We start from the raw sequence: 27,985 nt of genomic DNA on the forward strand, positions 1-27,985 counted from the left end.
GCAGGGCAGGGCAGGGCTCGGCGGCGGGGGATGCGGGTGCCGGGCGCAGGATGCTGTGGGGGGTGGGCCTGGCGGCGCCGCGCTCCTGCGTGGCGGACCTGAGCCGCAACCGCAGCCTGTCGCTGGGCTGGTGCGCGGGGCCCGAGGAGCCGCCGCCCGCCTTCTATGGGGGCGAGATCGTCGCCTTCCCGCTGTCGGGCGGCGGCGGCACCATGGCGGCGCTGGGCTCCGACTCCTGGTGGAAGAAGACGCTGTACCTGACGGGCGGGGCGCTGCTGGCCGCCGCCGCCTACCTGCTGCACGAGCTGCTGGCCATCCGGTGAGGCCGCGGGCCGGGGGCTGAGGGACACGGGCGCTCCGCGGGGCCGGGCCGCGCTCCCAGCGCTCACACCTCGGGCCGGGCTGGCGGGTCCCCCGGGCTGGGGTCTCTCCTTCACCCTGCTTTTGCCACTTACCTTTCTTTCCCCCCGTTCCCCCCGCTCTCCCCCATTCGCCCTTGGCGGCCCCGCGGCGGGCCCTGCGCTCGCCCCCACAGGTGGCCCTGGCCGGGCCCTCCCGCCGCCTCCGGACCCGGCAGCCAAAACCTGCCGCAGCCCCTTAAGGGATGGCCAGTGTGTTACCAGGGTTTCTCCTTTGTCTAATGTACTGATATATCATGCACCTGTCCATTTTTATTTTTTTTTTTAATTCTGGTGGTTTTTTTTTTTTACAGGAAAGAGGAAGAGCTCGATTCGAAAGATGCCATCATACTGCATCAGTTTTCAAGGCCTCGGAATGGCGTTCCGAGTTTATCCCCGTTCTGCCTAAAAATGGAAACGTACTTGAGGATGGCTGATTTACCCTACCAGGTACGTGGTGCAGTTTGCCTGTGCCTTGCAGCTCTCTGTAATTGTGTGAAATGGCACACAGGCGTCCTGTCCCTTGTCCCCCCAGTCTGTCTCACCCAGGGAGATGTAAACATACACCTACAACTGGGTGGGTATGCCAACACCTTTATGTCTCCAATTAAATTTGGTGTATAACCTTTAAATATATGACTTGAATAAGATTATCTGGAACAGCTGTAGATTTAACTGGCAAAGCTAAATCAATGTTAAAAGTTAACTTGGCTGGAAATGCTGAAGTGAGAGAATAGTCTGGAGTTTATATAACACTAAATAACGCCCCAAAACTAAAGCAGAGCCCTGTTCGACCCTTGAATTTCACCATGCTGAAGACATCAAGATTAGACAGCTGCAGGTTCTTGTTTTTCTGGAGGCCTTATCTCTGAAGCTTTCCTGGGAAGAAGTGCTTACCTTTTGCTTCACCTCTCATGTCTGATCCTTCCTCCCCAGAGAAGTGAGTCAGGATTCCTCTTAGAGGTCATGAATACTGCTCCTTGACTGTGGTTGGGTGCATCCCATGCCATCTTCCTGCAGGGAATGAAGCCTGAGCTGCTCCAGCAGGTGAAAGCTGTGAGACTGGACATGTGAATCTCGTGGTCTTGCCCATTAGCCTTGAGGTCGAGTTGGGACGCTGCCGGTGTGGCACGTCTTGTTGTGGAGTTGGCAAGCTGTACAGCACACAGGCTCTTTGAGACATGGGATTGTTCTCTCTTTTTTGTGTGCTAAGCACTGAATGCTTTTAAGATGATGAAATAGTGATGATAAGATCTAAGATCTTAGATAGAAGAAATGTTTGGGTTTTTTTTCCTTTTTTCTTCTCCATCTGTTTTTTCTCAGGTAATGTAAGTTTGGCATTTCACTCTATACCAAGGTGTTAGGAAGAATGTTTTGTGTAAGTCAAATGTTGTACAACAGAAAACCAACCCTATTATAACTTTTTTTTAACACATTTGCAATTAATATTTAGCTTCATATGTGGCTAAATTCCTTTACATTGGAAGAGAAAAAAGTCTAATCAGTAAATTTTGCTTAATTCTTTAAAAGCCTGAGTTTAATGTGTTCTTAAAATTCAGTGGTACTTGAATCAGATACTTGGGCGTACTAGAGCTAGCGAGGAAGACTTCCATCCTGTGGGATGTATTTTCCTCATTTAGGTTTACAGAACTTGCAAGATTCCGCAGTTTGAGGATGTCCTTAGAGCAGGAGGACTTTATGCACATTGTTTTTCTCAAAATAATTTGGGTAGAAATTGCATGTTTGAGGGGATGACTCTCTTGGTGAGATCTGTTTTCTTTCTAATGGCAGCTGATGCAGTTCAAAGGTTTGTGATGGTCGTGTTTGCTCTGGTGGAGAGTAGCTAAAGCAAGCTGCATTATTAAAGATGGTTGTGACAGGACATGGTCACTTCTGAAAGATAACACAGCATTTGTGTGATTCAGAATGGAGTTGTTTAGAGAGCTCATGCTAGTCGGAAATCACACAGCTTTTTAGAGAGAGGAATTTCCAGAGGGTTATCCTCCCCTCTTTATTTTTTGTACTGAAGGTCAGCATTGCTTTTTGGTGTTGCATGTCTCTCTATCCCTGCTCACTAGCTGTGGGTACACTAAGCTGACAAGAACATCAACATTCCTACCTTCAGCTGCTTCCTCTTGTCCCTTCCTGCAGACGCTTTTCTGTGGCAGCTCAGGCTGATCCGAGTTGGCTTAGCTAGATAGAGCTGTGGTGTTTTAGTTTATTTGGTTTTAACTCAGCTTGGTTCCCCACACGATCTCTGTGCCATTTTGCAGGAGCAGGAATGGGTCCTGCAGGTGCTGGGAACACCAAGTTGGTGCTTTTAGCCATGATGGCTTTCATGGGCTTAAGGTGCTTGTGGGGTTACTGACTCTCTGAAGAGTTTTAGAGGTAAGTTTGGTGGAGCTGACCTTATGAGCTGAGGACACAGCTCTATTTTCTGGAAGAAGTAGATGTTGTTTCTGTCCTTGTGTTAGGAGTATGGTGCTGCATTGGGCTTTGGCAGGTGGAGGAAAGTATGGATGCTGCTGTGGGATTGGGCAGGGGGGGAGCTGGAGGGGGCACCGTTCTTGCTTGGAGTTCCTTATACTCTGCCTGTAGACTTTTATTTTGTTCCCTCATGGCTGTGTTACCCGTAGGATGCTGTAGGTGACAGAGGCATCCGATGGCTGCCTGGCAGGCAGCAGGGTGGGTGTGCAGGGGGCTGCAGCAGCACCAGAAGGAAACACCTTGCTTCCTGCACACTGTCATGGGCCATGGTGGAGAAATGCTGCAGGTGGCAGCTGGTGCTCATCCCGGGAGACCTGCTGTGGTCATCACCTTGCTGGGGAGGGACTGCTTTGAAGGGAGGGTTATGAAATGGAGTGAAGACAGTAAGATGCTCAGACTGCTTTTACACCTTTGGTTCCTTGTATTTATTACAGTGCATCAGACTGTTGAGCATTGTGCTTTGTGTTATACAATATGCCTTAATGGAACATAAGAATTGGAGTCACATAGTCCTACCCTCCTCTCACCTGAATTTCTCCCAACACATGTGCTGTTGTCATGTGCTTATGTTTTCTTGAATCTGCCTCTCTGTGTGTGAATTTCCATGAAAAATGATTTGGGCAGCACCACCCCAGCTGGGCTGTCATAATCCCTAGCTGGGTTTTCAAAACATTTGGTGCTTTTCTTGGTACAGCTTGCTTTGAAAGTGCCCTTTTCTGTGTGCTCTTTTGGGTATTCCTTGATTTCCTCAAGAATATGAAGAGCTGAGCCTTTATGTAATCTGATAAATAATTAGCACAGCAGGAATGTGCTGTTTTCATGCCAGGTCTCTGGAAATGGCAGCCTCCTTAGGAAAAGACATGAGTAAAGGTAAAATCATAAACAGGAGTAATTGAAAATGTGAAATATAATTTATTCTGCGTAGTACTGTAAAACTACCCTAGAAATACCTTGTGCCATTCTTTTTATAAATTCCTTATAAATGAGGTTCTGTAGAGCTATTGGTATTGTTACTCTGCAGGCACTTAATGTACTGTGAATGAAAAGGGATATTCTTTTGGTTTGCTTTCGGTTTTTAATAATACCATAGCTTTTTCCTGCTTAGCAGCTGGAACAATTTTTGAGTGGAATATTTGATAGCAATTAGCATCAGCCGTAAGGATAATGACGTTTCAAGCCTAAAAATGTCTGTTTGAAAACAGTGGATACAAGAACAGTATAAGAGATTTCTCAAGAGACTAAGGTTTTCTCAGGTCAATGAAAGATATTTCCTATTTTGTTTGATAAACTGTATGTAACAAAACACGAAAATCTTCTTAGGCAATGTATTTATATGTATTAGATATATGTGCTTGAAGAAGCTGAGTAATAAACAACTTGCTTTTTTCTGGCTTGCAAATGCTATGGACTGCAGTAATTGCAAGATGTCATATACACATCTTCGAGTCCAGTAGCTTCTGCAAACCGCCAGTGTTTGTGCACAAGAAGGGAAATATCTTAATGGAAGGCCTTAATGAAGATTAAGCCAGCAATGCTCAGGATCTTCTAAACATGCTGTGTAGTTCCAGGAAAACCTTGTGCTTCTGTAATAAAGTCTTAGTGAAAAATTACAGAAATGTGTCAGTCAGTTTCAGTGCTGAGAGACCATTTTTGATGAAGGAAGGGTCTCGGAAGGTGGAAGGACAGGGCAGTGCTCTCCTTTCAGTTTCAGGTGTTCAGCGGCTTTAGAGCTTTGCCATGGAATTGGCCCCCTGTCACCCACACGTGTGTGTGGGAGGGATTCAGGTGCTTTATTCACCCACGCAGGGGTGCTGGGAGTGAGACATGAGGCATCTAGTGTCCCTGCCATGCTGTTTGTTTGGGCACAAACCCTGGAAGAGGCTGCAGCCAGCGGGCATTGTTTCCCAGAAGTGTTACCGGTTTGTTTTCATCTGGAAGGCAAGAGCCTTTGGGAATGGCAGCATGATCCTGGTGCACTGCACATCTGCATTTGGAGTGGCAGCCAGGATGCTGGTGCTCTCAGACTGAGCAGAGGCTGTTGTGGTGTATGCTCCTTGCTGCCAGAGCACCTTAATCCATCTTAAGTGGATTCAGGAAGGATAAATACTTGAGACCCAAACAGATCAATCCAGAACTCCAAATCTTAAACCTCCAGCAATTAGGAGCTAGGTCCTGAAGTGCTTGGGGTGACTGCCAGAGACTGAGTGCAGAGCCTTTACTGTTCAGTTTCCGTGCTAGGAGTTTTCATTCACTGAGTAACAGGATGCGAGGATGGGAATCACAGGAAAGGAAAAAGATTGTGCCTTGTGTCTCTGCCTTCAGGAGTAAGAGAATTGAAGACAAATGTCTGATCGTGTTTTGGCAGCCGGCACTTCCTCTCATGCTTGTTACATGAGATGGAAATTCTCAAATCTGTGTGTTCGCCTTGTCATGGGAAAAACACATAGCTGCTTCTGTGTGAGTGCTGTGCTGAGCAGGTATAGCAGTATTCAGCAGTGCAGTAGTGCTGTGCTCTGCTGTGCTGGGCTCTTGGGAGACCCAGTTGTAACTGGAGTGTAAATGTCTGAGATCTGTTAAGTTTTGAAGCTGCTGAAAGCAGATTTCTCTTCTGCTCAGAAGGGCATGATACTGCCTTTCATATATGCTTGTGATGGTCTGTGTTTTGTCCATGCAGCTGTCTGAGTTGGGTAGTGAATTTATTTTTTTAAGGTACTTTTAATATGAAAAGTGCAGATGTGTGCAGGAACTGAATTTAGTTGTGAGAACTGTGATTTAAAACTTGTTTAGAATAACAGGCCTGATCTTCTGGGAAATCTGAGCATCTCCAACCCTTAAAGAACCCACATATTTAAATAAGAAATAATACAATTTAAGTAAAATTATATTACATGGCATTCAGAATAAAGGCATGGAACATCTTGCAGGGCCTGGAAATAATTTATCCGAATTGTTATGTAGGGCTGCTGCTGTGATTGAATAGCCACTGCTACTCTAGAGTGTTAATTAAAAAAAAAAAAAAGATTTGTTAGATTTGTGGATTTGTTTCTTTAAAAACACAGAAAATTATTTAAAAACGTTTATTCTCATTGAAACAGAACCTGAAGGGCTTTTTTTTTGTGTGTATATTTGTTTATTTATTTGATTTTTTTTTTCCTTAGAACTATTTTGATGGGAAACTTTCCCCTCAAGGGAAAATGCCCTGGATTGAATACAACCACAAGAAGGTGTCTGGCACAGAGTTCATTATTGACTTTTTGGAAGAGAAACTTGGAGTGAATTTAAATAAACACCTTGGTCCACATGAAAGGGCTGTTTCCAGAGCTGTGACCAAAATGGTGGAGGAGCACCTGTACTGGTAAGCTTGCATGGCAAAGCTGGCTTGTTCTTGTGCTGTCAGATGTGTCCCTGAGCTTGGGCCTCCACATGAATGCTTATTTTCTCTTACAGAAATCTTGGGTACCCAATTATTAACTTCACAACTCTCTTCATCTTAGGAAACTGCTGTTCCTGTATGTGTATGGTGGTATGAGCCAGGGATAATTCACTTGAAAAGTTGTGCTGTATAAGCAAGGTAAAGTCAGGGCCTTTGATTGCAGCTTTGTAGAAGGAAGCAGCAGTGGGAGGCTCCTCTGTTCAATTTGACTTCTATATAGGAGCAGCCTTGTTAAAAAAGACCAAAAGATCAAGGTGGCTGAATATATTTGTGGTTTTGGGGGGCATAGAGGAATGAATCCAGTGTTTGTGTTGAATTCAGAATATTGTTTTCTTACTCCGACTGATTTTAATTACATGTGAGTGATATGGATCATCGCCTTTCCTGTAACACAGGATGTTCCCGTTGATGTATTTTGTTGACAATAATGCCAATTGATAGTGTACAGTATTAATCACAGTATCTTGAGAAGCTGAAGTATGTATATGAATGGAAAATAGAAACAGAACCTTTCTGGTACTTTCTGCATTTTACTGTCCTTTGAAAATAATACCTGTGATTTCCTCTGTGCTTTACATCTCAGTCTTTTTTAAGTGCCCTTTCCGGTTTGGGCATAGAGGCATCAGGTAGACATGCATCTTGGATGCTGCATTTTCTGCCTTAGCAGGCACAAGGCTTTCTCCCAGTAGTTTACTTTCTAGTATGCATTTAAGTCCTTACTACACTAAGTTTTGCATTTGTGTTGCACATTTTTTTGTTCAAAACAATGTGTGATTTTTAAATTGAATGCATTTACCTGCTTTTTCTTTCACCTTTTGATCAAAGATCAGCAGCAATATGTGTACATAAAGTTCTTAAAATAATTTTTAGTGTCTCCTGAGAACAATTTTAGCACTCAGTGATTAGCAGATTGAAGTGATTTGTTTTAGAAATTAAATCTCTGCCTTTCAAGAAGTATGGTCTTCACCAATTATACCCATCTGCAGTCATAGCCTTCCAAACATGATACAGGCAGCCTGTAAATTAACATTTTTTTGGTTCATTTTTCCACCCTCAGTTATTACAGCTGCCAAAGGGAGGATGAAGCCTTTTAGTCCCCTAATGCTTCATCTCCTCGCCTTAGTGTCAGTTGTTTCGTGGTTCATAGATTTAACTGCGTTAAATGTATCATTACTGATGGCAGGCTTATACTGCTGTTGTGTCTCAATTGCAAAGTTCTTTCCACTGTGAAGATGTTGTCCATCCATCCAGGCTCCTCCGGAGCTGGCTGGGCACTGCTGGACATGACATATTGTGGAAGTGTGGAAGACAGATGTTGAAAATTCAGGCACTGGCCCAGAGAGGGGGGCATTAAAACAGGCGGACAAAGTTACATCAAGAACAGAGATGTGCATGCCTAGCTGTGTATCCCTGTTGCCTTTCCTGAGTAGTCACACAGCTGAGTTCCTCTAAGACATGTATTTTTGCTGCAGTGCAGTAAAAAGTCCAACTGTAAGTCTTACTGTATTCCCTCTGGCTGTACCAGAGGCTTGATATGTTGGTGAGGTTATACCTTGCAGTATTCCTTGTAGTAAGACTGACCCATGAGGTGTTGGAGTTGTACTGCTGTAATTCCTGGAGAACAACTTTGGCCATCCTCTACTTACACCAAAGTAAAATTAGATTTTCACTCTGTAGGACCATATTTCTCCTTGACAGCATTGCATCTGTGGTTGTGGGATCCCTTCACATCTGTCCTTGAACCTGCCCAATTCCCACCAGAAACTTAGGGTTTTTTCTTGGTGTCCTTGTGTCCCATGGTGAGGAATTTGAAACAGAGATTGCCTTTCTGCAGAATAAGGTGTATAAAACCAAGCCTCCAAAGCAGTGATACATAGTGTGACTCCTACTGTTTCATTGCCAGCAGCATGCAGAGTAGCTTCATCATTAATTAGTAATACTGTAGTACATTTATCGGACAAAGAAGAAAAGTACATCCTGTGGTGTGCTGTCTGTGGGTGGAGCTATTCCTGGTGTATGATCAGCATTTCCTCTAGAAATGTTTAGTTTTGCCAAGGCAGTGGCTCATCTTCAGCAGTTAGTGTCTGTTACCTGTGGAAGTGACTGCTCTGGCTGGAGCTGAGAGCAGTGCGAGGCTGTTGGGAATCTCAGTGTCTGGACACTGACTCTCTGCCCTGGGCTGTGGCACCCAGCAGGGCTCAGGCAGAAAGACAAGTGAGCGTGCCTATTCCCATGCTGGGGTTACAGCGTATCTCTGAGATGCACAGGCTGATTTGAGCTGGTGCTGAAGCTCCAGTCCCTGGAGAATGCAGTAAGCCATTAGGCTTTTGCTATGTTTAGTTGGCAGAAGAAAAAATAGTCCTCTAAGCAGAATGGGTGTTGAGGTGAGCCAGCAGTGAAGAGATGAAAATGGAATAATTTTGTGACTCTCATCGCAGGTCCTGGACTTCAGTCATCTGCTGTGGGCTTGCTCTGAGTCACCTCCACTGCCTGCAGTGACCCGTGGGCCCCCAGAAACCAGGGGGGCACCCACAGCCACCTTTGGGGAATGTGTCGGGTTTTTGGTGTAACTGCAGCACATTTGTGGGATCAGACCTCTGGTTAAGACAGGTCTGATTCTCACTTCCTTCTGCAACTGGCATGCTGGGCTCGACAATAGTGCTGGGATTCAGGCCAGGCAGCTCCTGGTGCCTGTAGGGCAAGCAGTCACTGTGAGCTGCTTTCTGTCACTTCCATCTCAGGAGGCGGATCTTAGGTCAGTAACACTAATGTGCTTAGTGAGAACATAAAGCCTTGAATATTCGGCTTAAGCAGACTAACCCATTAGATTGGTTGAGCTGTATTGTCAAACACAGCTGTAGTGATTTATAAATGTGTCTGTATGTGTGTGATTTGTAAATGTGTGTGCATGTATAGATACACTTGCAAATACATTTGACTTACTTCTTGCTTTGTCTTTCAAGAAGCAAGCATTGTATTTGATGAATGCTTGAAGTACAGGAAGAACGTGATTTGAGAATATGGATGAATCTGACTTCGGTCAGTATTCAGACTTGCCACATATTAAACATAAAATATTTTTATAATGTAAATATGTTTAAACACATCCAGCCAATTTTAAGAGCAGCGTCTCTCCTGCTGCTAACAGTCACGAGGCTTGGATGCCGCTGGTGGCTTAAAAAGCCAGTTGCTCTGAGAAGTTGCACAGGAGGTGGGGTTTCTACAGCTGATTGTGGAATGAATTTGTTAGAATCCTTTTGTATATCAAGAAATTCTAGTCTGCACAGGTTCAGATAGGAAAAATAACTCCCTGTTCACATCCTTGTGAATGCCTTCCCTTTGCCTTGAAGTTCAGACAGTTTTGGGATAATCAGGCAAGCTGCTGTTGATGAGTCACTTTCTTCATCTCCTAGCCTGATTTACATATTGAGGCCAAAGCTGTGGTTACATTTAGACTTCTGATTTACTTCACCCCCACAGCCTTGCTCTTTAATGCATTATTGTTTTATTTATGCTCTTAAGATTTGTACAGATGTGCTGGTACAAATGTGAATGGTAATGTTTTCCAAAATGCTCCATTCAGACCAATATTTAAAATAATTATGTCATCCCATTAATACTTACTCCAGTGTAAAATATATGGTTATGCTGTACTGAAGTAGATTATGTAGACTACCCAGTTTCTGGCATTTCCTAACCTTTTGTAATATTGATAATACTCCAGTAATGTAGTCTGAATAGAGGAGTGATGGGTGGAATTAAATGCTGAGAAGCATATTTTGGTAGAAAACACAAATTAATGAACCCTTGAAGAGAATTATTTTAACAAAGTGCTTCTAAAGCCAGTTTTAGAAGTTTTTAACTCTCCCTGAATTGGAGCCTACTTTTTTCCTTGTTTTGTCTACTCAGAAATGTAACATTTTGGAAGTAAACTCTGTGATTGTCTATTTAGCTGCGTTCATTGCCCATGTAAATTTGAGATTTGGGACATGTAACATTTCTGCTCATTCAGAGAGACAAGCAGGCATCTTAAGATTTGTGCTTGACAGTTTAGCCTAAGCAGGATTACCTAAATCCTATGTAGTTCTCCATTGCTGTTGTGGTCATTAAACACCTGATCTGATTCCTGCCTCTTCCAGACCCAGAGACCTTCTCTCCCCAAAGCAAGTGAGCTTTGGGGAAATATATTTTTGCATTAAAGTATGGGCTGATTAGTTTTGTGGGAAACCTTGTTCATTCTGTTTTATGAAATTAAAACAGTTTTTGACATGGTTGATCACTCTTAGTGTGATGCCAGCTCACTGGTGTGGCTAGAGTGAGCAATAATAATGACGAGTCCATAGGGCCAGGTTTAATCTTGTGCAACTGGGGTGATTTGAAAAATGCTGCAGTGGAGTTCCTGTGTTCTTTTTCTGTTTTGTTTTGACTTCTTTTTCTTGTTGCCCTTCTACAGGCCAGGCCTGTTGTCCTAAAGCAACTAAATTGTATTGCAGAGTTGCCAGATGAAGCAGGTCAGGTCCATCCTGGGGAAGGAGGGTCTTTGCAGCAAGACAGAGCAGTGTTTTCAGAGATCAAGTTCTTCTTAGTTTATTCAAATAATAAATAATAACTTAAAGAAGAACTCATTCAGAGCAGCACTGTGGAGGAGGACTTGGGGGCTCTGGTGGATGAAAAAACTGGACATGAGCCAACAGTGTGAGATGGCGTCCTGGGCTGCATCAAGAGAAGTCAAGGGAGGTGATTCTCCCCTTCTCCTCAGTGTTTGTGAGACCCTACCTGTTTCCAGTTTGGAATCTCCATCATAACAGAGATCTGGACCTGTTAGAGCAGGTCCAGAGGAAGCCACCAAGATGTTCAGAGGACTGGAGCTCCTCTCCTGTGAAGACAGGCTGAGAGAGATGAGGTTGTTCAGCATTGGGAGCAGAAGGCTCCAGGGAAACCTTGTTGTGGCCTTCCAGTACATAAACAAGGGTTATAAAAAAGAGGGAGTGACTTGTTGTGTGGGTAGATAGTGATAGGACAAGGGAGAACACTTCTAAAGAGGGGAGATGTAAATTAGATGTTAGAAAGAAGTTCTTTACTTGAAGGGTGGTGAGGCACAGGTTGCCCAGAAAATTGCGGATGCCCTATCCCTGGAAGTGCTCAAGGCCAGGTTGACTGGGACCTGGAGCAACCTGGTCTAATGAGTAATATCCCTGCCCAAGGAGTAGGCGTCCCTGCAGTGGACATCTGGTTGGAAGTAGATGAAGTTTAAGGTCCCTTCCAACCCAAGTCATAGTACTGTAATTATTTCCTAGTGTTCACATGAAGAGTTTTTCCTATTCAGAGCTGTATCTGCTGAAGAGACCTTGTCCTTTGCCAGGCCAGTGAAACATGACTGCTGCAACATTCTGTTCTGTAGAGTGCCCTTATGCCTTCAGGCTGGCCTTCTTTCATTTGTCTTAAATCCTGTTTTACCGTTGTTCCTGGAACAAGGCAGTCTCACCCCACATCTTCCAGATAAAGTCAATGCATCAGGAGTTTCAGTAGTGCTTTACTGCTGTGTTTGTTTGCTTCACATTCCTCTTAAATTGCTGGTGCCTCTGCTAAATCTGTCTCTGATTCAAACTTTGCATTGCTGAAACCTGCTCAGTTACTTGAGTTCATCCATCAAGTTTGGAAAACCAGGACTGTGCAGAACACCCCATTATAAAAGTGGTGCTGAAGCATGTGCAATGTCAGCAGGATGCTTTTGTTGTAATTATACAGTGCCAGAGGTTGTGGAGAAATCTGTTGAGGGTCAAAGCCATCAGTAGCAGAGCAGGTGCATTTTTGTTCTTCCCTGTTTATACATTTGCAGCAAAACCTGTTCACACCTCACTGTTGCTGACTTCAGTGAAGCCAGTTAGAGCAGAAGGCACTGAACTGCAGTGGACAGTGTGAGTTTGATAAAATGTATGTTATCAAAAGAAGTCACAGGAGTTCTCCAGGAGATACTGGTTTGGTGTTTTTTCCTGTCTTGAATTAGGTGAATCATACCAGCACTAAGGAAATTATGTAGAATTGGCAATATGTACAGTGATAAAGCAAAAGTCATATTCCAAGCTAAAATAATGAATGGCTTGGATTGGAGTATGTGTATCAATTCCCAGTGTTTCTGAGATCCTGCACGCTTCCTATGTTTATCTTGTCTACTTTGAGATGTCTTTAGCCATTTTTCCAACAGCCCTTGGACTTGGTGACAAAAGTTCACATTTATGGTCTTTCAGGTTTATTTGTTATTTCTGAAGATGCTGGATATTAAAAAAGGTAATGTTTCTTTTTTTATAGGTTTCTGGAGCAACAAATCAAGATGTTTGCCTGTAATACTAATAAAGGACAAAAACTTGTGGGAAACAAAAATTTAGGCTGATGAGAAATTTTTATAAAAAGACATTTAAAAAGAATATTAAAAGCATGGAAGGCAGCAGAGTCCTTTAGAAATATCTCTCTCATAAAATCAGCATTTTGAAGACAGGAAAGAGTACAGGAGAAAACCAGCTCAATAACCACTACCTCTTAATTTTTTATATTTTATTTTTGAAAGATTGTGTTATTCTTAGTTTCCGGGGAGAAATCTTCTGAAAAATTACTCCTTTATTTATGTTAGAACAAAGTTACTTGCCTAAAGTGTCAGCAGTATAGAAAGGAGAAAGGTTGGTGAGAAAGGTTGATTTTTTTGGGGGGCTGTTTTGTTGTTGTTTTGCCCTGGTCTGTGCAGTGAGTTGTCTTTAGCTAAAAACTCTGTTTGGCACTGCGCTTTGTTACATGAGTTTAGCAGAATTCTGCAGCTTTTACTTTATATTTCAACACGAATCTTGTTTTCTCCTGAAGTGAGTCATGATTTAATGAGAGAATAAGCACTGGGCAGTGTGCCTAAGTACTGTAAAGTGGGTTTGCTCTGCTGGCACTCGAGTCTGCTGTGCCTCAGAGTCTGCTGTGTATGGAAGCTGCCTCTCCATCAGGGCAGTGGGCGCTCACCTGCCTGACCTCTGTGCCAGCCTCTGCAGGGTGGTGTTGGGCTCTTTGGGGATTGCACTGCTGTAACATTTTTCTGCCTCCTTCTAGGACTTTAGCTTATTGCCAGTGGGTGGAAAATCTTCATGAGACGCAAAAGATGGTTTCGCTTTTTGGCCCCTTCAGCGACTTGCTGAAGTGGATCTTTTGCCATCTGACCAAAGGAATCGTGAAGCGGGAGATGTACGGCCACGGCATTGGGCGCTTCTCGGAGGAGGAGATGTACACGCTGATGGAGAAGGACATGCGGACTCTGGCCGGCCTCCTGGGTAAGGTACAGTGAGTTATGGTGCTCTGCTCACAGCCCCTCTCTCCACAGGGTGGAATTGACTTAGAGTGCTTCCTGACAGCTTGATCACACACAAATAATCTCATTTTGGCAGAAGCTAGAGGCTGTCATTTAGTGCCTTCCTTGCTCTGGCAGAGACACTGTTTCTTATCCTGCTGTTTGCTTCCAAACTGTGTGTCTAGAGGCGTAAGGGATTTCCTTCTCTGAGCACAGTATTTGTATGTAGAGTAGCAAAATGTGGCCTGCTGTTTTGGAAGAGCATTTAGTGATATGAAATTAGGAAAGTGTAGTGTTTAGTTCTGCAAATGAAATCTCCTATTTATAGCTTTTTGGAGGGTGTGGGGGGTGTATGTGTAGTTTTTTATTTTCTATTTGTATTTCCTTTCCTGTTTTTTATTTGTGGCTATTTGACAGATTGTTATGAGGCTGCCATTTGAAAACCCTTTGCAGCTGTTATTTTGATGAGCTGAACTTTGTTGAGTTTGGTTGGTGTCAGCAGCTTTATTCAAAGCTCCCAGTTGGAGATGGTTCTGTGCTGTCAAAATAGGTGTGTTTAAGATTCTTAGTTGTCTTGGGTGGATCCCATACAATTAATCTTAAGGTTGACTTCATTTAGCTAAATTCCATGAACCTCATTTCTGTCGTGTGGCTCAGATGGAAGTATGCACTGGAACTGTTTTGCACTGTGCTTCTTGCCTTCTGAGAGCTAAGCATATTGTGCATCTGTGTAAATTTTGAGGAATTGCTGTGGTGCAGGTTGTCACTTTCCTTGAGCTTATGTCTCTCTTGTGTGAGAAACCAAGAGAGATGGTACCAGTGTGTGGTTCCCTGTAACAATTGCTTTAAAGAGGTGGCTAAGTGGAGGACAGGAGGATGCCCCTCCCTGCCCTGTGCTCTAGAGGGGGGACACACTGCACATGCTGTAAAGAGACAAGTGTGGAGTGGATGAAAGGAACAAGCTGGGGAGAGCCCAGCAGAAGGCAGAAGCTGAGTGCTTGCTAAGAAAAGGAAGGAAAAAACATGCTTCTGGACTTCCAAGCTGTTTTGGAAAGGAAGGTATTTGCAGTGGACCTAGCTGTATAGTTTTCTATAACTTTGTTTTCTGAAACAAACCCACTGAATGGCTGGATGGGGAACAAGGCGGGAAAAGAACCATGAAGTGCATGGACACGATGGGCCAGGGGAAGATTTCTTAACAGCTCTTCTTTTGACAGCACTTTCTTATGCTGCATTTTGTTTGTTAACAAGATAGAAGCAAGCTATCTATTCTAAGGCCTCTTCAGAGAAAATCTGTTGTTTGGAGATTAAGAGGTCCTTTTTTTTTTTTTTGTGAGGGAGGAAGGGAGGGAGCAATTCATTTTAGGAGAGGAGATCTGGTCCTACCTGCTGCAGAGCTGTGGCCATCCTCAGGTGCTCTCCTCTGTGGGACTATGGGTGCTGTAGTTTTGAGATTGGTGTTGCATGGCTCCATGCTCATCACAAGGAGGAGTGGGGTTGGGACAGGAGCTGGAGCAAGTTCAGTCTGTGACTTAATAGCTCAGCAAAGCTCCCTGGTTCTGGCTAGACAACTCTGTCAGGCTGAAAGGAGTGGCAGTGGATATGTCTGTGCTAAAGTCATCCCTGTCGGCTAAGAGCAGGCAGAACCTTCAAGAGAAAACTAAAACGTGTGCCTTAGTACCTGTAAAAGTATCTTGACGTGCTTATTTCTCTGGAGTGCATACTGACACTCAGATTTGTAAGATTTCAAGTTCAAAGGGATCATTTAATGATCTAGACAGTTCTCTGTGAATCAGTGTGCTTGACTGCTGTCTTGAGGCCTGTGCCTTTTTGCAGGCTTGGGGATGGCTTTCTAAAAGCCTTCCAGTTATGATTATGAGATTTCAGCAGGTGGAGGTGCCACCACGTTTTGCTGACAGATGTTAGTCACTATCTACATCTGTTCAAAATTGGACTTGTTTCAAATGAGAGTTTGTTCGATTCTTGCCTGCAGACAGATGCTCTTCCTACTTATTTCTCCCTTCCTGGGTTGCTTGGGTCATCTCCCTGTGAAGGGTAAATGCTATAATCTGTCTCTGGCTTTTGTGGAAAATACACTGAAATCTTCAAGCATTTCTTCACTCTGTTGAATTTTTAATTGTACTATACATATGTTAGCAGCAGAGCTTTTCTTCTTAATTCCAGATTGTTGTTAAGAATGTGCCTGTATACTTCAAAAAGCCTTGATGGGCATTTCCTGTATTCCTGTTATTTTATTACATTACCAGCTGAATATTGTACATTTTTTTCATCTTCCTCTCAGAAATGGATGTCAGATTAGTCAGTGTGCAGTTACACGAATCATTATATTTTCCGTTTTGATTATCGGTGAGTTTGTCTACTTTTCTGTAATTGCCTTAATTTTCATTAACATTAGTATGCTCGTGTTTTCTCCAGCCATCTGTGGTTATGGTTGGGTCTAGTAAGTGTAGCCTCCAGATAGTATCCTGCAGTGGGGCCAGGAGGTGGGATGAAGACTTCCAGCCTGACTAGAGGCTCCCCTGTTTCAAAGGGGGAAGGAGAAGGCAGTCAGTCAACTTACTGCCTGCACAATCTTTGTGAGATTCCCCTCCATATTTATGTACCCAAGTGCTTTCCCAGAAGAGAAAGCAGTTGGGATTTTGGCTGTTATCTTAAGAGCTTAAAACAATGCCTATGGAGCAGAATAGCTGCATACCAAACTGTAGCTGTCAGCCATCAGGAATATCAGATTAATGTTCCCCTTTTTTAACAGGGGGCCATTCACATAGGAAGAAGAATAACTTTTAATTCTAAGAGCTGCTTCCAGAGAATGATAACTTTGCAGCTGCCGGTTCTTATGACATTAATTTTGACATTCCCAATCACATCTTTGGTGCTTTTTTTTTCCTTTGTTTTTATTTCTGAGAAAAATTTTTCTATCTCCCTTATACCCACTTCCCTGACAGCCTCCTCCAGATCTTATAAACATAGAGATTTGAACTAATCCCACTGTAATGGATCAGTCTGTCCCATTGGTGTCACCCTTCTTTCTGTCTTGCAGTCTTTAAACCACAAATGTAATTTCCTTGTATTGTAGCAGTTTCCTACTGCCTGGTAATAATGTAAGAAAGTGTGGGGAATGAGCACATGAATTAGCAATATATAAAAATACACATTTTGGTAATTGTTTAGAAGAGGCAGATGAATGACCTTCAATCTGTTGGGGCCCTCTCAACTGTCTGCCTCTCAGGCTCTTTGGTCGATGGGCCTTTTGAGCAGGGAGTTGTAGACCAACAGCTTCCTGAAGTGGATTTTGAAAAGCAATTGATGCTTTGGGGAGGGCAGGGGTCCTCAGAGCTGAAAACTCAGAGGTTGGACTAACCTGGATCCGAGCGTGTAAAGTTAGCTAAATGCCCTGTAGGAGCCTGCAGGTGCTGTACCTGCCTCTGTGGAAGGATGCAGGCCTGTGTCCCACAGATCTGCCTCTTGCTGGGGTTTCTTGACCTACTGTTGAAGTAGCTGGTGCATGCATTTGTAAACAGTGGAGTTGTGTACTCTCAAATTCCTGGGCAGTACAAACTTGATCCAAGTCCAGTGTGACTGGGTGATTTCATTTATGTTGGATTAGCCAGGGAATGCTGAGAGGTGTTTGAAATGATCAGTGCTATGGCAGCCTGGATGTGACAGACACTGTGTAATCTTGTCTAAAAATTAACAAAGAGATATCTGGTCTATCATAAAGTCTTCTGGACTAAAGTTGCACTGGAATTTTTGAGAACAGATTGGAAATGGCGGGAGAAAATGTGCACAGATGCCATATTTTGTGGTGCAGCATGACTTAAGATTGGGAGTTTTATGATCTCACATCATAAAACTTTTATTTTCTCCTCTTGCCCTTCATTTCCATGCACCTGAAGGTGTGGGGTGTTGTGCTTGGGGAACCAGAGAATGGGCTCATGCAGCCCTCACTCAGAGCCTGCTTTAGTTGTAGCAAGGTGGAAATGACAGTATTGCTTCCCAGCACAACTTCACTATGGATTGAATCTCAAGACCCAGTTGTATGGTGCTAAATTCCTAGTCCTGGCATATAACTATGGTTTGGGGACAAGTTTTTGAGCTGTGATTGAGATTGATGGGTGCTTAGGTGTCAGATAAATACCAAAAAGACACAACATTTACCCTGTAGAGTTTTCAAACAATAAATTGATGGAATTGTAGAAGAGCTGGAGAGGGTTAACTGCACATTCAAATGACATCTGACAGGCCAGAGAAGGTTATTGTTACTGGCTATTCCTGAGCACTGTTTTGCTGTGCTTTTGTGCAGGGGATTGGCAGCATTCCTTGTACTGTACAGTGGGATTTGATGCATTTTACACTGGACAGTTCCTCTGGACTTGGTCAATAAACCTAACATTGAATAACCTGCTGAATTACAGGCAGCTCAGAAGAATGTCCTGGGGAGGTAGATATATGTGTCCTGGGGATAACTGGATTTTGAGAATTCAATTAGGTACCACATTTCACAGAGTTTATAGCACTTTGGGCTGAGACAGGAACAGTGCAACGAGCTAACCTGACCTCTGCAATACTTCATGTTTCACTGTGTGCTCTGTGCGTGGTCTTTGTTCTGGATCTCCTGCCTGTGATGGGAAAACAAGTCTACAGTGGATGTTTTGTTGCAAACAGTGGCTTTGAAGCATGTCTTTTCTTCCCTGTCTTATTTAGTTACCCATCTGTTAGTGCTGTGGTGGCCATTTAGGATGATCCTGACATTGGGGTGCCCAGGGCGGTAGGCAGAGCTGCTGTGAGGAGCAGACACGTCCCTCCACTGCACCAGACCAGCCCTAAAGGGCTGCTCTTTCACTTAGTGCCTGCATGCCTGACATGCCTCTATTGGATTTCTACCTGTCAGGGGTCAGTGGGGGTGAGGGCACTGCAGTGGTGGAGTGTGAGAAGACCTGTCCACTCCCGCCTGCAGCTTTGTCCTCTTCCTGGAGAATGCAGATTATTTCTGAGCAGTCACTGCAGGTGCATCCATTTCATCCTGAACAAACAGTGGAAAAGGAAAGCTTTGGGTGTGACTTTTCCCAGCTGATAGGATGAGTAAATTGAACCTGGATCTGCATAGATGACAGGTAAAGGGTGACCAGCTTCTTTCAGCAAGTTCACAGTTTTGAATTGTGGTTGAGCAGTTTTGGGTTTGCACCAAGGCAAAAATGGTGTTTTCAGGCATCTTGTAGCTGCAGAGCAGATTTTAAATGCAGCACAGGTACAGTGTGTGAGAGCTGCCAGCTATGAGGAGCAGAGGAGGTTCTTTGGCCAGTAGTGGCTTTGTGATTGGCCTTGTTATAGAAGTCTTGAGCACAGGGGAAGCTGCAGTAATGGATTTCACCTGCTGAACCCTAGAAACAACTTTGGAATCCCTGTCTTTGAACAAATGAACCTTTTCATTGAAATTATTTCAGTAAAATAAATATACTAAAGGTAGAACGGTGATTTTTTTTTTTTAATTTGAAGAAAAATGACATCCAATCAAAAAGTATTTGCTATTGTATTTACAGGTGACAAGAAGTACATTATGGGATCAACTGTTTCCACTGTTGATGCCACTGTCTTTGGACATCTGGCACAGGCAATGTGGACATTACCAGGGACGCGGCCAGAGAGACTAATCAAAGGTAAGAAGCTTAAGTGGTCTCTGATTAAAAGCTCTTGGTGGCATTTTCCATGTTTAAACTTGGAGTACGTTGGCAGGACATTTTGAAGACTACAGTACTTCAGCAGACTGTTCTTACCTTCGATGTAGCATTTGTATCCTGTAATGTTTTCTCTTAAAATTCATTGTTTTCTCTTTAATGTTCTACACAGTAATTGTTTTTATTTCTGTACTTGATCTTTTCCCTGTTTAACATGGCAAAGCCTTAAAGCCTCTAAGGAGTGAATGCTGGGTAAAGTATGAGAAAACAGAAGAACAGCCATTAGCCAAATTCTGCTGAACTGAGTACTTTCCTTGATAGTAGAACTGCAATTGCTACTGTCTCACTGAAGTTACAGCCTTTGCTGTTCTTGAAGATGCCAGACAAGGAAGAAATCCAGCTTGGCTTTGGAGTCACTTTGCTTTTGCATGAATTGGAAACCAACATACCTTTTCTCTCCACAGAGGGTTTTTTTTTGTTTGTGTGATTCTTTTTTGTGGGGAGATAGAGATGTTAAGGTATCTTTGCATCCCTTTTCATACTAAAACCACATAGCATGAAAAATGGGAAGTGTTAAGGAGGAAAAGGATGTAAAAGGAATGTAAAAAGAATGCATCTGACCTGTAAACACACTTTGTGCAAGAGAGCTCTGCTAAACTTGCAGTTAAGAGGCACAGACTTACTCTTTTCCTCAGATAATGAGCACTTGAGATAAGGGTATAAATATTGGCTATGCAGTTCTTCCCCTTGATGTCTGGGGCATCACGGGTAAAATTCTCAAGGGCTCATGGCTGTCTAGAAGGATTACTATTTGAATTAGTTTGTCTCTAATGAAAATAGATAATGTGCTGAACTTTGTTAGAAGATAGAAGATAATAGAAGATAATAGATTGAAATACCTGAGCAGTGTGGTTGATTCTCTGTATACCTATCAACCTACTTACGCTGTCATGAGTACAGGTTTTACATGCACCTCCCCTTTAATACACTGTTATTTCTTTCTTCTTTGAGTTTTTTTATGGTTCATTCTGTTAGCATAAGTGCAATTTATAAACAAGGCATAAGATACTAAGGCTGGAAGCTGTAGGAGTGAGCCAGTGGCCATATTAAATATGAATTTATGTTGCAGACAACGCTGCCATCTGGTGGTGAAAACCCCACATTCATTGTATTTAATAAGCATACTGTGCCATCTGTAAGATCAAATTCTGTCTTTAGGAACCGGTGTTTGCAGTTAAGCAAAACGTTCTACTACAAACACCTTACAGTATTAACGTCTTGTCTTGATTTCTTTTTGTAGAGGTTGAATTTGGGATACTTCCTTTGCTATTTGGGTGAACGTGCATTTGTGTTTATTTCTGTGTAACCCTTCTTGTTGTATGTGGTTACATTAAAGTTAAAAACAGAGCTGCTAAGAGGATTGATGGCATGTTAGAATTTTGAAATTTCTTTGGAAAGGCCCTATGCAGTTTGTTTCCAAACACAGCTAATGTGTCTTTGCATCATCAGGTGAGTTAGAGCATTATTGGCTGGCTATGTTTACTGAAGTCTGTTGTGTTGTGTTGCAGGTGAACTGATTAATCTTGCTATGTATTGTGAAAGAATAAGGAGGAAATTTTGGCCAGAATGGCACCATGATGATGACAACACTCTGTATGAATCTGAGGAAAGCAGTGAAGCAAGCAAGACTTACTCCCCTTTGCAGGACTTCAGTTTTTATTCAAGGACAGAAACATTTGATGAGGAAGGGAACAGTATTTCCCAAACACCTGACACAGATTACACTGGACACTCCCTCTTTGACTCAGATGTGGACATGGATGAGTACAGAGATCATGAACAATGCAAGTGATATGTGCAAGTGTCTCTCATTGTGCAGATAAGTTGTTTCTTGGGATCACTCTGATTTGTTTTCTCCTTCAGGTCAGGAAGAGGTTTATACCACTTTGGATGAGACCATTGTGCTTGATTCAGCTGTCACATACTGCTTGGACTATTTCAACCATATTTTGTTTTGTGTAGTTGTTCAGGTGGACCAAGGTAAACACATTTAAAACACATGTGGGCAAACTGGAGGTCTAGAAGGCAGCAGGACCTTTAAATCTATTTTTGTTCATGTTCAAAACCAGATCCCCCATCCAAGTGGGATGAACTTCGGGAAGTGGAGGATTTGTCGCAACTGGTTTGTGCTGTTATCTTGTCTTTACAGGACAAAAACGGAAGAGGTATAACTGGCAGAGCTTTCTTCCATGGAAGAAAATGATTGATGCTGTAATGAAAAGGCCCTGGCAGTGTTGGTTGACTGCCATCTTCAGTATAAACCAGTGGTGTGCTGAGGTGCATCAGATTCATGCAGCACGCTGGCCTGTATCAGCAATAGTTTGGCCAGCAGGAACAGGGCAGTGATTGTCTCCCTGTCTCAGCACTGGTGGGGCTGCACCCTGGCTCCTGTGTTCTGTTCTGGGCCCTGCACTACAAGAAAGTCATTGAGGTGCTGCAGCATGTCCAGAGAAGGACAGTGAAGCTGGTGAAAGGTTTTGCACACAAGTCTTGTGAAGAACAGCTGAGGAAGCTGAGGGTGTTCAGCCTGGAGAAAAGGAGTCTCAGGAGAGACCTTATTGCTCTCTACAACTGCCTGAAAGGAGGGTGTAGCAAGGTGGGGGTTGGTCTCTTCTCCCAGGTTCCAAGCTCTAGGATAAGGGAAATGGCCTCAAGGTGCCCCGGGGGTGGGGGTGGGGGTTTGGATTGGATATTGGGAAAAACTTCACTGAAAGGGTTGTCAAGCATTGGAACAGGCTGCCCTGTCACCACCCCTGGAGGTATTTAAAAGCCGCGTAGATGTGGCACTTTGGGGACATTGTTTGGTGGTGGACTTGGTAGTGCTGTTTTAACACTTGGACTTGATGATCTCAAAGGTCTTTTCCAACCTAAAAGGTTCTGTGATTTGGCAAAGTTTCAGGGAATTTTATTTGATAGCTACCCATACTTTGGGTGCATATATTACAGGGTCTGCAGGAAAGAACTGCTCCCAGATCTTTTGGAGACAGTCAGGGAAGGATGGAGGAAAACATATTCCTGCAGAAAGGAGCTGGTTAGTCTTTCTTGTTCTTTGCAGAAGGTTGAAATTAGTACTCTAGAATACGTTTATGCAGGAGGGAGATGCCAGTGTTAGCTCATCTGGAATGTGTGTTGGTCAATTTTCTTCTGTGTTTTTGAATTATTACTATGTTTTTACTCACTGCCCATGGCTGCTGTCTGCTATTTCTAGACAAGGTTAATGGGATTTGTTGCTAAAAGTCTGGCGTGTCTCAGCAGTGGGTGCTTTGTGTTCTTTACCAACAGACGTAGCAAACCCATGAAGGTTGCAAAGCAGTGTGAGGTATTAGTAGGCATGGGATGCTGTGTAGTTGCAAGATGTTGGCCCAAGCAATTCAATGCTTTATAGCTGCCTAGGAAAGTGCTTCAGGGGGTGCTGGACACTGTGCTGGCTTGCAGTGCACAGTCCCTAAAGCTGATGCACAGGATGAGGTGAGATGGGACAGCACTGCCATATATATGAAGAAATTCAGATACTGAAAGCATGAGCAGAACTGAGTTTAAGTTGCCTTTGCTGGCACATCTGTAGATCTGGATCTCAGAATGATAGCACAGGTTCTGACATGTTTCATGTTCGTGTCTCCTTAAATGCAGGTTAGAGATCAAAATAAATCCATTGGATTTACTCACAGCTTTGAAGTTAAGCATGTACTTTGGTGTTGCTTGACCATGATTAGTTGATTTTAGTAGAGAGAGCATATCAAACATACTGAGCTGTTGTGTTTTTAAATATGCATATAAAATTGGGTATTTGACTGCAGACTTCGTTGGTGGCCCATTTTAATTACAACTTTCTCAGCGATTTACAGTTAGATGAATCAGGATGCCTCAGCAAAATTTTTACAATGTGTTGGTTGTACCAAATGTTCTAGGAGCAGTTAGGGCAGACAGCTGCTTTAGGATATTAATTGCTGGTAGTTGTACAGAGTCTGGAGCTTGAAATAGCTCCAGCACTCAAAGAATAGCTTGCACCCTGAGATCCTGGAGTGCCTTGTGCAGAGGAAAGTGCCTGCTCTGGGGAAACATGGAGTTAGCCATGGCTTTGAAAGCTGGGACACCCTTTGTCTGCACTGAAGCCCCAGGTCTGTTCATGCTTGGGAGCCACTGCAGTGAGAGCTGACCAAGTTTGGTGTGAATTTACACCTGTTTCCACAATTCGCTAGGCATGTCCTTGGAGCCATGTTGCAGTCGATGTTGTGGGCAAGTATCATTTGCAAAGACAACCAAAACCAAGGAGGAAGATATCATCCAGTTACTTGGGACCCTTCTCAGGAAACTAAGCACAAGAAATAGGGCACAAGAAGATAAGTCTTGAAAGTGCAGAGCTGATGGCCTGAAATGCCAGAGTAACTCCATGGCCAAGTCAGGAGAGATTTTATCTGCAAAAATATAGTTATTGATATTCTGAATAAAAAGAATCTGTTCCTATTTAAAATAATTAGGGCATTGGAATTTCTGATGGAGATGTTCTCACTCATTTACTGATGCATGTTTGGAGGCTGTGCTTTCTCCATTTGTTCAGCATTGCAAGGCGTACTTGCAGCAGAGGAGTCCCAGTCATTAAAAGATCATTTAAGGGTGGTCAGATCTCTTTAAAAGGATTTAATCCTTGCATTTTCTTTTGAAAGGTGTCTTGGTAAATTGTTGTGGGAAAACAAACAAACAATAAGTTAAAAAAAATAAAGAATTATTCATTTATTTTGGTTTGCATGGGGAAAAAAATGTGTTTTCTTAAAAAGGGAGTAATTGTTTTTGACTTTCCAGAATTTTGCTAAAAGAACAATGTTTTCTTAGTCCTGCAGTCTTTTTGGTTTGGTTTTTTTTTTTCCCATTCCATCATATCTATTTTTAATGTTAGTGCTGAGGGGCTGTACAGAACTAAAAATAGTCAGAGAGCATCTTTATTTCCTTTTGGGTTTTTTTTTTCTTCTTCTTTTTTTCCTCCCTCACCGATCAAAATTGCAAGCAAGTCCATTGTAGGGATGCTGGAGGTCCTGACTGTGCTGCTGGCGGGGTTGAGGGTCAGCAGGTGTCTCTGCAGCCATGAAACCTGGGACAGCTGTGGATTGCCAGCAAGTGAGCTGGGATAGCAGATTCTGCCAGGAGCTGGAGGCTGATGGGTGCCAGGACATCATGTGTGAGGTGACACAGATCATGTAAGGTTTTTCCCTGGCTGGGGTCCCTCTGCCACAGCCAGAAACTCACTCTGGGGTGATGTTAGGAAGGGTTCAGGGCCCCTTGATATAGGAGTCAGATGTCAGTGGTGTCTCCGAGAGCATCACAGGTGTCAGCACCAAACCTGGTCCCAGCCACAGCCCTGGCCCGGTTTGGGTAGATGGCAGTGAAGGGTACTGGCAGGAGGAAAGCTCTGTTGAGGCTCCTCTGCACTGTCCAGCCCCTCTCAAAATAGGGCAGGGGAGCCCTTGGATGGTCATTGGACAAGGCAGTGGAGAAGGGGACGGTGGGATTACAGGGAGTTGCCAAGTGGTGGGTCTCTGCAGGAGGACTGGGGCTGCACCTGTGGCCTGGCTCATCCCTCTGATCCAATGGATGGGTGGGACACCTGCTCTGCTTATGAGCTGGAGCATGAGCCCATATCCTGGTGAGGAGAGAGCACCGTTCCCTGGTTACTTTACCTTAAATATTGCCAAAGGCTGAGTACTGCCTTTGTATTACCATAGGGCTGCTTTAAAAGAATGAATAATTGGTCTGCCCCTCATTTGGAAAATGGGAGTTCAAAGCAAGCCCTGCATTTCCATTGGAGTTAGATTTGAAGCAGTCTGTTGGGTTTTTTTTTCATGTGAATTGCAGTGTTTGACTGTGTGACACTCTGTCATGTCAGAAGAGATTTGTTTACCCCTGTCGGTCTCACTGGCTCTGTCAGCAGAGCTCACTGTTACCGAGTGGGGGAAACAGGCGCTGGGATGTATGGGTCCTACAGAAATCCTGCAAATGTGGTGTTTGATTTAAAAACCAAACTGAACCTGATGTTTCAGATCTGGAGGACTGTTTCCATCCAATTATAGCACTGCAAGTAACACATTTTGATCTTTAAAACCTTGGCAATGTCCCTCCAGATCTATATTCTCTTTGAAAAAATACTGCCTGAAATATTTCTGCAGCAACAGTTCAGGCACAAATTTGCTTTTGTCAGTGATGTCTGCTCAAGTAATCATGACAGTTTCATACTGTTTTCCTTGAAAGGCCTGTATCTGTCAGATGCTAAGCCTTACAAAATATTGCCTGCTGGAAAAGCGTGTTATGTGCAGATTTATGCAGGGCAGCTCACCAAGTGAAATTTCTGTGGCAGGGGATGAATTCAAGTGGGTCTTGTCCTTAGATGTTTGAATAAGAATTTGAATCTGTTTTTTGACAAGTAGCTATTTGGCCTAATCCTCCTTCCCTCCCCAAATACTGCAAAATTATGATTTAGGCATGTGATACTAATAAAGCAAGTTATGTTCTCTAAATACAGAACTAATTGGATAGTCCAGTAGCTGGGATGTGGAAATGGGTACCCATAGGTGTGAGTCATGCCCATACATCTCAGCAGCTGTTATCCAGAGGAGCAGGCAGATTGTGCTGTTTAATCCCACGGAACCAGAGGACTGGAGGTAACTCTGAATGACTGCAGTGGCTTTCAGCAGTTGATCAGTGCTATGGGCTATCCACATATGCTGTGCCTTGGGTGTTCCTTAGTGGTGGGTAGACTGTGCAGGGGCTCATTTTGGTAGCTGTGGCTCCTATGGGGCATCAGCCTGCTGTTATCCCGGGGCTGAGCTGCAGAGACAAGGGTCTGTTGGGGAGTGAGCATTGGCAGTGAGCAGAGCTTTGAGCCTGCTGTGAGCGTGGGCTGTCGTATTGAGCTGATGTCCTGTGGAGGGAAGGTGCTCCCCCTGCACCACGTGTGTACATTTAATTTTCAGGCCAGTGACCCCAGTCTTCAGAGCTTTGCCTTGGTGGAGAGAAGGGTTGCAACATGAATTAGCTTCATCTCAGTGGTTTGGGCAGTCCTCTCTTTGATGGCCATTGGGGAGGGCGTCTTCTGTGTTCATTCCCTATGGAGGTGGCCCAGTGTAAAGTACTTCTTAACAGAGGTTTCTGCAGCTCTCTGAGCAATTTGGAATGTTAAATGGTATTAGTCCTTGTACAGCACAGGAATGCCAGTCACTGAAAACACTGTGTGTCACTACAATGTTAAACTCTTAGTTCTGGGTCCTGGTTGCACCACTCCCAGGTTTTTCAAGGCTAAGGAGACCGTTAAGGGCTTTTGGTCAGACTTCAGCATGAAAAGGTTTGCGGGATTTCATGTAATGATTTACACATTCAGCTCAACAAGCTAAAACTGAAACATATGCTTCCAAAAGGCATTCAAGTTTTGTGGAATAAATAAAATCCTGCTCCGCTTTGAAGTCGTTGACAAAAGTGCCATTTGCTTCAGCAGTGCCAGAGTTTCCAACAGAGCTTTCAAGTGGCCCCGAATTTACCACTTCTCTCATTCCTGTCTAATTATACTTAGGTAAAATTTTGCTTTACTGGGGGCAGTAAGGCAAACAATATGTGACTGTTGTTCTTTTGTAAGCTCCCCAAAAAAAAGTGCTTTTTTCGGCTGTACTGGTCACATTGATATTTTCCTGGGCACTATGATTGTATGTGTTCTTCCCTCACTTCTTAGTTTGTTCTTCTGACTTATCTTTCCTTGAATGTGCAAGTTTTTATTTTTCAGGATACTTGAAGAATGGAAGTCCCAAAGACAGGGGTGTGCAATCCAGCAAGAATAAAGTGTATGAATATGTGTATGGGCAAGGGATATATCCAGCTAGGTGCAGTGTACAGATTTAACTAACAAAGTGAAGCAACACATTTCTAAATGGGGACTCTGATGCTGTAGCTGCATTATGTTGTCTATGAACTACACAAGACATATGTCATTTTAGCACTGTTATTACTAGTTTATAAAGCCATATTTAAAATTGTACACTTAATTGTAACATAACTTTAAATTGTGCACTGTGTTGATCAATGTACATATATATGAAGATCTGTATATTTTGTCTTTATGCTGTATGTCATTAGTGTGTAAATTATAATGAATGGATCTAAAATACCTTTCTGGTTCATGTCCTTATTCTGTGTCTGTGCTTTCTGTAGAGCTGTGAACAGCTGAGAGTTGCCCTCTTGAGAGTGGAGATTGCATGAAACTTTAATGACCAGTCAGTTAAGCCCTCATCTCCCCAGGAAAATACTTTAGCCGCCAGCATTGTTTGAATGGAGTCATTCTGTCACTGATCCCCTCTCCCCTTGATGCTCAGGAAGGATTTCAGGGGGTAGCACAAGAGGAAGGCTGACATAAACTTGGGTGTGAGGAGGGGTCCCTGCTCTCCTTGCTCTGTTCTTACGGCTACTGCTACCAGTGTGAAAATACGTAATCCTGATAAAGCAACTCTGTCAGGAGTGCAGAAGCTTTAAGGCCTTTGGTCAGAGCACAGTGGTAGCTAGTTTCATTATATGTTTTGAAAGTTTTCAGCAAGTCCTTAGCCAGGCTTAGCAGGCT

General features: G+C 43.5%; 1 protein-coding gene across 1 annotated transcript; it reads left to right on the plus strand.

The window, feature by feature from the left end:
* On the plus strand, window positions 1-27,538 carry FAXC (failed axon connections homolog, metaxin like GST domain containing). Its single transcript, XM_083858455.1, has 6 exons — window positions 1-319; window positions 713-848; window positions 6,044-6,240; window positions 13,405-13,622; window positions 19,201-19,317; window positions 20,904-27,538. Exons 1-6 carry the CDS (start codon window positions 51-53, stop codon window positions 21,185-21,187), a joined length of 1,221 nt encoding a protein of 406 aa, XP_083714581.1. The 5' UTR covers window positions 1-50; the 3' UTR covers window positions 21,188-27,538.
* Window positions 27,539-27,985: the final 447 nt, after the last annotated feature.

Source organism: Zosterops lateralis (assembly GCF_965231275.1).
Source record: "Zosterops lateralis genome assembly, chromosome: 3".
NCBI lineage: Eukaryota > Metazoa > Chordata > Aves > Passeriformes > Zosteropidae > Zosterops > Zosterops lateralis.